At 34.8% G+C, this 11,952-nt stretch overlaps 1 protein-coding gene across 2 annotated transcripts; it reads right to left on the bottom strand.

The window, feature by feature from the left end:
- Positions 1-4,884: 4,884 nt before the first annotated feature.
- Positions 4,885-11,162, bottom strand: LOC121258005 (ubiquitin-conjugating enzyme E2 10). 2 transcript variants are annotated; one of them, XM_041159321.1, is made up of 5 exons: positions 11,028-11,162; positions 10,801-10,880; positions 6,648-6,775; positions 5,792-5,896; positions 4,885-5,237 (listed from the first exon to the last, which is right to left on the bottom strand). In XM_041159321.1, the coding sequence occupies exons 2-5, from the start codon at positions 10,868-10,870 to the stop codon at positions 5,094-5,096; spliced, it is 447 nt and encodes a 148-aa protein (XP_041015255.1). In that variant the 5' UTR covers positions 10,871-10,880; positions 11,028-11,162; the 3' UTR covers positions 4,885-5,093. The 2 variants fall into 2 exon arrangements, with proteins under 2 accessions (XP_041015255.1, XP_041015256.1); XM_041159322.1 differs by lacking the exons at positions 10,801-10,880; positions 11,028-11,162 and adding an exon at positions 8,074-8,127.
- Between the last annotated feature and the right edge of the window lie 790 nt (positions 11,163-11,952).

Raw genomic sequence — 11,952 nt, 5'->3', positions numbered from 1 at the left:
ATAAATGTATGTAATCTTCTTTTATTAATGAAAGTTTGTTCTCTTAAAAAAAAAAAAAAAAAAGTCTCCCTAGCTAGCTCTCTATCAACAAATATATATACAAGTTAATTAATTACTTGATAACAAGACCTACGTACCTAGCTAGATGTCTTGGGTTGGGGCCAAGACAAAAATCAATACTGTCAATATATGCATATTGTCAATATATACATGCATGCATGGTTAGTTTTAGCCAAGAAAACTGCATGCATGCATGCAAGCTGAGACATTAATGAGAGACAAAAATTAAGAGTGCAATGGAATTAATACATATGATCCCATGAATATATAGTACTCCTCATATATTAGTACTTAACATTCCAGCCATCTGCAGGACGTTGCTGATACTGCAAAATCATTTTTCTTTTTTTGGGCCAAAGGAGCCAAGCCATGCATATATATATATATATATATATATATATATATATATATATATATGTTTCTCTAATTTTATGATCTAAAAAACAACGGACAAGAATCAATTAGATGCATATATGTATATATATGTTTCTCTAATTTCATGTTACAACACCAAGCAATTTCTGATCAGCTCAAACTTTGATGCTGATAAGATAAGATGTTGGATAAATTATATATATAATAACGAAAATACAAGTTTATACAATCTTCAATATTCAGAAACAAGTCTCATGATCAACTAATTAATAAGCTTCGATTCTCTTTGAAGCAAGAGATGTTGGTCTCTCTATCTCTCTGCCCCACAATTCTAACCAGGCTGCATGCACTATCTATAATAAGCATTATGTTGGGAAGGGGAGAAAACAAACATGCGTTCTCTCTTTCACCATTGTAGTGAAAATAGCTACCATGCAAACTAACTATTTGAATACTAGTGATCATGATCATCAACACATCCATTTTCATTTCTATTTAATTAAACGGCAAACTGTAGCATTCTTCAGCGCATGCCCATCCATCATTCTTGCCCATTAGTTTAAAATATATATAGCTATCTGCATGCATGCCCCTTGGCACTTTAGCGCGATATATATATATATATATATATATATATATATATATATATATATATATATAAAATATACATGACTCTTCCACCTTGTCAAGTAAAACTGCTATATATTAATTAATCCAAAGATCATCACGCGGACTATAACTTGATCAAAAAGAAAATTTATTTATTTGTATATCCTCAAACTCCTCAAACATGCATATTGCTGATGTAGAAGTACTATTTTTCGCTTGAAAGTATGCTTATATATATATATTTCTCTTTTAATTTTTAAATGGTGATCAAATTAATCGACACTAAACAAGCGCATGCAGATCAATATTCTGCATGATCTCTATTGATAATTAACCGACCATCACCAAAAGTATATAGTAGTGTATGAATTTAATTTATATCAATCGATCGAATATTGACTAATATTTAATCTTCACCTGCAAGTTTCCTGGCATGGCCTCTTGATCAAAGAATCAATAATATTAGAAGGTTCGATATCATCGATGGTCAAATGCACCATATATTAAAAAAAACACACACACACACAATTATATGTACGTATGATCATCAGTACTGCACACGGTACTCATGAATATTACTCAAATTAATTCATGCCTGCTGGGCAAAATGGTTCCAATTAAAACATGTAAATTACTGAATATTGAAGAGCTAGCTAGCTAGATCAGGACGTGCAGGAAACATCCATCTCATGATCCGATCAAGTTTTCAGAGAGCAGGAGCACTTGGACGTACGTACGTGTATACTACTTATATTAATTAGCATCGAATCTCAGATACGCCTGTACTTGATCTTATACTATTTACTGAATTTAGTAATTAATCCTCCTTTTAATTAATGACCAACAACACTACTCGAGGGCATGATTTAGAAAAGCAAAATATCTTTGTTTGTTTGTTTGTTTTTTTTTTTTTTTGTCTCCGACATGTCCAGTGTCTAATATAATTTATAAATAAACATATATACATATATATTCAAGTATATCTTATGGTAAAGATTTTGGAAAGGCATACGGATACATTAACTGGCCTCTAAAAGGAGCTTTGTCCCGAGACTTGATGACAGAGGACGACCGGCTAAGTCGGTCCAACCGACTGATCACACATGATTCACCGTTTGAAAATCGGTGACCGGCGCACCGTTCAAGCTCTCTCGACGACCGTAGAAGTGGCACGTGTACTTTCCCATGTGGGGGTGATGTGGCACTGACTGGAAACTGAAGTATTATTAATATATGTGAATAATTCAGGAGATGATTGTATATTCAATGCATGGAGTCAGCTTGTGTAATATATTATTGCACCTAGTGTTTGCTAATTGATTTGGAATCCATCCATAAAGCTCTGGCTTTTGGGTATCTCAAAAAGCTAACTAAGGATCAATTGGCAACACCTTAGTTTCTTACTAAGAGAACTAAGAATTGAATTTTCCCTTATATATATATATATATGAAGGATGTGTTACTCTAAAAAAAAAAAAAAAAAAGGGTGGGATGTGTTAGAGGGAGGGACATTTTGATCTTTTATATGTTTTGGCTGTGAGATTGAAGAAATTAATAATAGTGAGTTTGGATAGGCCGATGTTTGATTTTTAAACACAAAAGATCTCATATTTTGTACGAAATAAATACTATCATTTCAAGTGGAATAGAGGATAATATTTTGAGTAGGCCCCATGGGAGGACCCTTGAGAAAAAAGAAAAAAGAAAAGAAAAAGAAACTCAAATTAGCTAGTCATCACTTCATCGATTTCGGACCATCATTAGGAAATTAAAGTAATTAATCAAGCAGACGTGTCCAGCAGTGACCTCCAGTCTGCAGCCAATGAGTGAGGACTTGACAATTTGCCACATAAAATCCCACAAAGACGGATTGAAATTGAGTTTTCAGCCTTCGTTGTTTCAGTAGAGACAAGGCCTCTAATTCATGGAATCAGCATCGGATTTTTTAATAAACCTGATTTTAAGGGACCATGTCGTGGGCACGACCTCTTAATTTGCTATATTCAGAAAGAATAATAATAATAACAACAGTAAACATATTGCAGGCATCATACCTGGACATTTTTAATTTTATGTTTTCCAAGTAAAGCTGTCACGGGTTTTTACTTTTTTTTTTCTAATTCTTTTTTTTAATAATAGCTTGACCATATCCTTGATAATCTTAAATAATAATACCGTTCCAATTCAGATGAATGGAACTCAAACTTCCACTCTTTCTATACCACCATATATACTCTAAAACACAAGCTGACTGAGGAAATAATAAACTTATAATTCAGGGACCGTTGAGGACTGCATGGATTTGATAGAATAAACAGATATCATTAATATATATATATATATATATATTTCCACAATGCATATATGGAACCTATAATTTCTTGTCCATGTGATCAACTTAATTAGAACTCCTGCTCCATAGCTCAATGTCCAAACTCCAAAGGCCATTTTGCCTTCTATGGGCATGCAGCCAGTTGATTCTAATATCAACGGGTGAGTTCGTGTGTTGTACTTTTTACTCATAATCCCATTTTATTCCGTTCCATTCATTTCCTTAAATATTTTTGTTCGATTTCGTTCCATTATTCCTTTGTAAACTCTGAGAGAGAAGAACATATAATATATTGAAATACCCATAAATAAGAATAAAGTAGCTGGAGATCAGTTAAGAAGTGTGTTTTATATATGGACGCATGCAATGAATTAATGAGAAGTGTGTCCTAGCTCACAGTTGTAAGTCTACCAAAGGAAAAAATATAAGAGTTTATCTCAATTATTCAGAATTGGATTGGATATGGAAATGATAAAACTCGATGAAATTTTATTATATGACACGTTTTGAGATGATCGCTTCCGTGCCTTGACTCGCATCAGCAGATTCAGCACTTGGCAGGAGGAAGGAACACTGGGACTTGAGAAAGGAGTTGACCCAAAATTAAAAATAAAACCTGGCTAGCAGCAATATCATAAAAAGAGTAGATAAATATCACGATAACTGGTTGAAAATGTGTAGAGCTCCGTGTATTAGAAAATGCTTTTTATTTTTCTGAAAAATATGCTGCAGGTTGTTTGTAGTCCTAAATAGCCCATCCCAGAAAAAAAATAATAATAAATAAAATAAATAAATCAGCAGCAACAAGAAATGAGCAAGTTTGTATATGGCTGAACTAAATAGCACACAAAACGTTGCGGATTATTGAAAAATAACACCCAAAACTCGGTAAAAGAATTTGAAACCAGGATCAGGCTGGGGAGAAAGAAAAAGATCCAGTTCGAGTTTTGGGATTTGGGAAGCCTTAGGAGCAGCAGAGATCTTTCAAAAAGGGACCGAATCTCTTGGCATTGTTTCAAAGACGTGCAGCAATAAAGAATTCTATCCGTGCAGAAGCTCAACTGATTTGAGCTTACTCCCAAATCAAACACGGAATTGTAAACTTTGTATCTGGAAACAGCCACTCAAATTTCCCGACACCAGCCTCAGGTAGAGGTCACTCCAGGTCGCTAGAGTTACAAATGGGAAAAAAACAAAAAACGCTTCTACAATTATCCACGACACAGTTCTCTCTCTTTACAGTTTTCTGATTTCTAAGCAATAAAAGGAAGAGAGAAGTATCTCCACCGCAAATTCTGGCAGGGAACAAATCCTAAAACCAACTTGTCTCAATTCTTTTCAACCAATACCATTCCAATGGAATCTTGTAACTTGATCAAGAATCACTGGAACAGTAACAGGGAAGTTCTTCCTCTACTGATTGAAAGAGAACGCATGCCTTCCAACAGAAAACAAAAACAGGAAGCCCTAATTGTAATGCAGTCCTAAAAAGGATCAGGGCCACAACGTTAATACGGACACATTCCATTGTTCTAAAGATCAAATTATCCATACAAACAACAAGACAGGATCATGTGTTTCTTTCTTCTTTAACTGTGGACATGTTCTGAACCTCATCTTTGGTTCAGTTTAGGATAGAAGAGACAACAAACATTGATACATAGGCTGAAATTCAGTAAAAGGAAAAGTGCCCTCCCCCTCACATACCCCAACTTGTTTAGCCCATAGCATACTTCTGGGTCCAGCTCCGAGCAGTTGTTTCATATTTATTCCTATCCGTCTTATACATGTGAGCAATCTCCGGAACCAAAGGATCGTCGGGATTTGGGTCCGTCAACAGAGAACAGATTGAAAGCAACACCTAAAGATGAAAACAGTAAATAGATTTAAATGCTAAAAAATAATTTACTTGCAACTTAAGTGAGTGACAAACTTAATAGAGGGATGCTTCAAACAGAGAATACAAGTGTGGGCTGACTTCCAAGATGTCTATTAGCATGTTTGTTATAATTCATCAGAAAGCACAAACTTCTTTGTATAAGTTTCATCGGGAAGCGAACACAGCAGGCTGATGCCATGTTTCACATAGGTATTGTCATTTACAGAAATTATTTCAGGCTTCTACCAGCCTCTCAGTATAGTAGTATTTTGAAATTAATCTTTTCTCTTCTACACAAGTGAGAGAGAGAGATGGAGACGTGGCTGGTATATCCTTTGTGTTGCAATTCATAATTCAATTTACTGATGATGTTAGAGACGATCATTCTGTCATAAACCATCATGAGTTTGCAAAAATTTCATTTAGAATACTAGTTCTGCAGAAAGCTTGCATGATACTAACCAGAAATATTTAATTTCTTGGATAAAGTATTTTTTAGCACTATATTGGTCCTTTCAAGATTACAGGGCAAAAACCTTGGAGATGGTTAAAGCAGGACTCCATTGCTCCTTCAAGATGTCAAGGCAAATGCTCCCATTACTGTTTATATTAGGGTGAAACACCTTCGTTCTGAAAGCTACCTGCAAGATCCACAATTTGTTTTAGAGAGAGAGAAAGAGGTGTCAACGATTGAACATACTTTATAGTACAGAATTAGAAACAAACTTTTTTTTTATAGGTAAAATAAAATTTTATTGATAGAAGAAAATAAGCATAGCCCAAGTATACGGAGGTATACAAAGCAAACACCTAGATAAAAGTCAGGAACTAGTAATGGATGCAAGAAAATCATGAAAACTAGCCCCATTGAAATCAATGACAGTAGCACAAAAAAATAAAGTGTTGAAGAAGAATCTCTTAAGCTCGTCGGAGGAAGAATCTCTAGAAGTAAAAACCAATATTGGCATGCTTGTTTGATTGTGCTAAATATAAATCCCAAAATTTATTAACTAAGACTGGACCATTTTTTGAACAAGACCGGATATATATTGTCTTTCAATAATATATCAAGATTGACCCAATCACACCATCACCCAGATTAAAAAATAAAGGTGGATTTGGATACACAAACCTATCTCATCTCATCTATCTCATCATTACAACTTTATCAAATTCCCATACAAAAAAATAACAAACAATTCAATTTTTTCAAACTCCAAAATAAAAATAATACTAAAAAATTATATTTAACAATATTTTATTCAACTTTCAACAAAACATCTCATCTCATATCATCTAAACTCTCTATCCAAACTCTCTATAATTACAGATTAAATATTATAGTGCAGGAATAATTTCCAATGCAAGCATAATGCACGACAAAAAAAATACCTTGGGTGGCTTGAAGGGATAGTCCGGAGGGAAATGGATAGTCACTAGGAAAACACCTCCAGCATAAGGACTGTCTGGAGGACCCATAATTGTTGCTTGCCAGTGAAACATGTCTTCAGCAACAGGGCCTGCAACATCACTACCATGAGATGAGAAACAAAAATACAAATACAATATATAAAGAAAAGTAAAAGGAAAATTGCATATTGTCCCTCAAATTACCACTCCTTTTGCAATATATGACCTCCACACTACCAAAGTCGTCACTTCTTTTCATTCATCTTAATGCTTGGATTTTAAAGGAGGAGAAATTGCAAACGGAGTCGTAGTTTGCGAGGGTAAGTGTAGTTTGTCCAAATTAAAAAGTAATGAGGATATTGCATCTGGATCTGTACATATTGCTTACAAGAAGATATATTAACTTGAAAAATCAAGTAAACTCAACTGGGAAATCAATAACAAAATGCGGAACCAAAAAGGTGATAATAAAGTTGCTGGTGTAATAATAGATTAGGAGTTTCATTCAGTTAAAAGCATTGAGCTGAAAAGGGATTTTTTTCCTTCCAAATCCTATATATGTGGAGCATAATTTCCAACCCAAATCCAGCCGGTTCAAGAAACAGTCATGCCTTGACCACGCAAGGTGACTCAAGCTGTGAAGAAGCTAGATGTGTCAGTCCAAACAATAGACTGGTAGCATGGCCTTATAAATAAATTTAAGAGTTAATCTTATAACCGTTCTGACCTACATCTATTAAAAAGCAGCCTCCCAATAAATTGATGCTACGTATACTTCCCATCTAAACTATAATGGAGCCGCACAACAGCAAATCCTAATCCCCTCACACTCAGATCTCCCCCTTTCACCTTTGGTCCCTCACATCTCTTTGTCTCCCTCACAACCTTCGGTGACCCATCCCAGCCCCTCGTCCAGCTGAGATTCCTTCATCGGCGAGAAATTGGAGCTCTATCTCCTCTGATTTTTGGAGATTCTCCTCATGAGCTCGCCGCTTCAAATTTTTGTTAACTTTTTTTGTTTGATAAAAGCTCTGATTTTCTCACTCGCTTCGTTATTTTTGGAAACTTCAAGTAAAATTGTTTTCTCTGTTTTGCTTTAGTTGACATGTTTTTTCTTTAGTAGTCTACGCCATTTTGGCTGAATAAGCAAGCCTCTGTTTGCTTACCAAAAAAAAGAAAAAAAAAAAAGCAAGCCTTTGTTTGCTTCTTGAGAAAATGCTGGGGAAGGAATTAATCAGGTATTTATTTTTATACATTCAAAATTATAGATGCTTCACACGGGGGGAGAGAGCGTAGAATATTTGGAAGATTGATGATGCAAGTTTAGTATGGAATAGGAATTTTATAAGGTAATGAGGTGGCCATCAAATTAAGAAGAAGAATTAAGTTAATTTTTGGAGGAACAAACCTTGAGCCATTTGCCAACTTGAGCCACGGCTAAAGGGTTTCATGAGTTGCACTGAAAAGCTGGAGAATAATAGACAGAGAAGTTTCAGTTGGACCAAATTAAAAGGGAGAACGGATTTCTGCAGGTTCAGTTTTCACATGCAGCCACGGCCATGGATGGATCGAGGAGAGTAGCGATGCCTTCAACTTTTCAGGACTAGTCCGCTTTGGAACTTCAAATTACTGACTTTTGGGTTTTGGGTTCTGGTGTGATAAGCTTCATCATGCTTAGAATGGATTTACTGATGTGGTAGATTTTTATTGTAGGCCAAAAAAGCAGCCGGACCACTCCAAAGCGGTTCTGTAAATTTAAATCTGTCACCAGCATCACTATGAGATTTATATTTTCAATAGAAAACAGACCATCCGAGCATGCTTCTCTCTCTCCCAGCTCCATTCATGGGTTATCATCATTCTACCTCTTTGTCTAACTCCAAACTAGGATTTCCAACTCATTGAAAACATCATCATCGGCATACACAATAGAACACGAACTTTGTTCGGTACAAGAATCCAAGCTGTTCTCTATAAACCAACATACCCAGCCCTTAACTAGAAAGAAATTTTTACAGGAAAAACAAACTCTTTGATACCCATTCATTTCCTTTTTCTGATAGTTAATAGTGTTTGGCATACGTCACGACTTTGATGGCCATTCCAAAGCCATCCATGAGCCATATCATATTGAAGGGGCACTTTAGTTAGAAAATAGTTGAGTGCTATATTAATATTCATGATTTTTAACTTTTATAAAATTTCCACACATTAAAATATATTTTGTGGTCAATCGTGAAACGTCACATTTTCTATTTTCAAAAAACGACTGTAGATCATATAAGAAAATTAAGGAGCATATGGGACCAGCAAGAAGCTGATTTTCTTTGTTTTCTTTTATGACATATTTTCTTTCTATTTTAAACTTCACTTTCTCTATATTAAGCCGCTTGACCATTATTAATATTAGTAATGATGATATGCAAAAAACAAATTGACATTTCCTACCTAAAAGGTAAAATTTACTGCTAAGGGTATGATTCACCCCAAAAAAATAGACTAAACAAATGCATCTACGGATACTTATTGCTACATGATCAATGATATAAGTTCAGTTGCCTTACAACAAAATTTACACATAAATTATTCAGTTCAATTTACACTAGGACCTAAATTTTGACTTTCTTAAGGCAAATCAAGCAAAAATTAATCTCTCCATATATAACACCCCAATGGAAGGCCCAAATCACATAACCTATACTCCAAAAGGACTAGTCAATAATACAATTGGAGCCCCATTGTAATCTTATAAAGAATAAGAATTTCTCATTCCCAAGCAATGTGAGATCTCATTCACCACCTACCCTTATTCTTATCATCAGGGGTATCCCAATCTACCCCCCTTAAATTTTCGACGTGAGGCGTCGAGCCTGTCCGTTGTTGGTAGCACGGCTCAAATCCCACATTTCTGGTTGGGAAAGGCCTGATACCATTTGTAACGCCCCAATAGAAGGCTCAAATCATATGGCCTATACTCCAAAAGGACTAGTCAATGATACAATTGAAGCCCCATTGAAACTTTATAAAGAGCAAGAATCCTTCCCAAGTAATGTGGAATCTCATTCACCACCTACATTTATCCTTATCATATGGGGTATCACAATATACTTTGGAGCAGCACCCAAAACAAGGATCTTGGAAATAGTGTCAGGGCATGTTTTGATCGGATAATCAGAGTGACAAATGCACACTCAACTTTTCCTTTGAGAATTTTTTTACTTTAGGGCATTCTGGTGTTTAAAAACAAAGCATGTACATGTACTACCAAAAAAATGGTTTTGAGAATTCCTTGAAATCAACCCGCTCTTCAAAAATGCAAGTTTTATGTTAAATTCTGTCCCACCAAAAAGGATACAGATTTCCTCAAAGCACATCAACAATTCGACATTCATAATAGCTGAAATATCTGTAAAATGTACATGTAAGCCCGTGATTTATTCAAGTCTATAATGTCATGCACGACATCTGATAAGAATCTTGCATGAACTTCAAAATATGCTAAATCCAAGGTCAACGCCAAAAGAAATACAATTTAGTACGACTATGACATCAGTTAGACATGTCTGAGGTTGAAAACAACATAACTTCCACTTAATAATGAAGAGACTGTTTCTACCTTAAACAATGTCCCAAGTCCATCTCCTTATTGTCCCTTATTTCATCGAAATCTCATAATATTGAAACTACTTCAAAAGCCAGAGGCCTCAAGTTCATAGATTAGACAAGTGGAACACAAAGATCTAAACATGATGAAGCAACGAGCCCACAATGAATCAACGAAGAATCATGGGACATTTGGGAGGCAAAAAAATAAGATTCTACATCCATACCAGATCATGCACTTTGCGTGATTTCCATTTTTATTCACGTCAACCAGAATTAAAAAGTAAGAAAAAAAAAATACATACATCTACCTGTATAGTAAGAAAGTTTAAGAATAAAATAAAAATTGAAATGAAAAATTGGGATCCGACAACGACACGCAGATACCTTTGAAATGAACGAAAGAAATGAATAAATAGATTAAGAAATTACGACAGAGAACAAGGAAACAAAGCCAGAGACGAATAAAAATTCTGAAATAAAAAAGAGATGAATGCGATGGCCAGAGACGTGGTGGTGTTAAAGAGAGTACCGGCACTGCAAGAAGTAGGAGGATCTTTCTGCAAATCCTTGAGTTCCTTCAAGATCCGCTTCGAAGCCATGGATAAAAGCCCTAATTTAAAAGAGAAGAGAGAAAAAAAAATCCTCAGTCTCCTAAGATGAAAACACGAGAACCCCAAACACCCTGAGCTTGCAACAATACCAAGATGGCCTATACATACACAGATATGGAGATGTATAAATAGAGGGAGATCGTACCTAGAGAGATGGACAGGGAGAGGGATCCTCGCTTTTGGGTAGTGTAGGTTTCGGGTTCGTATGGGGCGGGGGTTCCTTCGGGGGAGGGACTAGGGAGAGGAAACAGAGAGAGAGAGAGAGAGAGAGAGAGGAGGACGGGTGAGGTGGTGACTTTAAAATTGTTAAAGCCGGCTCTCTCTGATTGGTTAAAAATGCCAATACCCTTTAACACCCCCGTATTGAAGTGGGTCCGCCTTGGCGTTTTCTGTACGAAATGCTTTTTCTCTACTTTTGGTTCTTGGACGCCGAAAGTTGGAAATAGGGATGTAAATCGATTCGGTCCGAGGATGATGGACCATCTCCCAACCGGGCCGATGATCCCTCGTGAACCGGATCGAATCGGTAATTTTTGGTTTTATCCGGTTTGTTCAGTTCAATCTAATCATTTTATTATATTGTTTTTTTAAATAAATTAATAAAAAAATTATTAAAATTATTAAAATTAAAATTAAGTGAATTATTAATATGAATTATGTAACTAATTCATTAAAAAATATTTCACTATAATTATATTTATAATGTTAATAGTTACTACTTACTAACTTAGATTTTAATTTTTAGTATGCATAATTATTAATAATTTCCTACATTTTTTATATGATTAATGAATATCAAACAATTTTATTATATATAGATTATTCATGATTGCTTGCAATTTAGGTATTTAAACAAATTACCTAATTAATTTAATTAAGTGTAAATAGTAGAGTATGTATGAATGTATCTATATATAATGACATAAATAATCATATGATTTACGATATATTATTAATTGATGGCATATATTATTTAACAGTTTATATGGTCAATAATAATAGATTCAATGAAAATTATATAATTAACTTAAATAATTATTATATAAAAAAATATTATATATATAAATATA

Source organism: Juglans microcarpa x Juglans regia, chromosome 3S (genome assembly GCF_004785595.1).
Source record: "Juglans microcarpa x Juglans regia isolate MS1-56 chromosome 3S, Jm3101_v1.0, whole genome shotgun sequence".
Lineage (NCBI taxonomy): Eukaryota > Viridiplantae > Streptophyta > Magnoliopsida > Fagales > Juglandaceae > Juglans > Juglans microcarpa x Juglans regia.
Note: the sequence above shows the minus strand (reverse complement) of the source record. Positions and strands in the feature narration are given on the sequence as shown.

Excerpts from the sequence above, each read along its gene's own strand:
- LOC121258005 (XM_041159321.1), bottom strand. The coding sequence starts at position 10,870 with ATGGCTTCGAAGCGGATCTTGAAGGAACTCAAGGATTTGCAGAAAGAT. Across the intron at positions 6,776-10,800 it reads TCCTACTTCTTGCAGTGCCG|GCCCTGTTGCTGAAGACATG; the intron begins GTACTCTCTTTA and ends GTGATGTTGCAG. Across the intron at positions 5,897-6,647 it reads ATCCCTTCAAGCCACCCAAG|GTAGCTTTCAGAACGAAGGT; the intron begins GTATTTTTTTTG and ends TGGATCTTGCAG.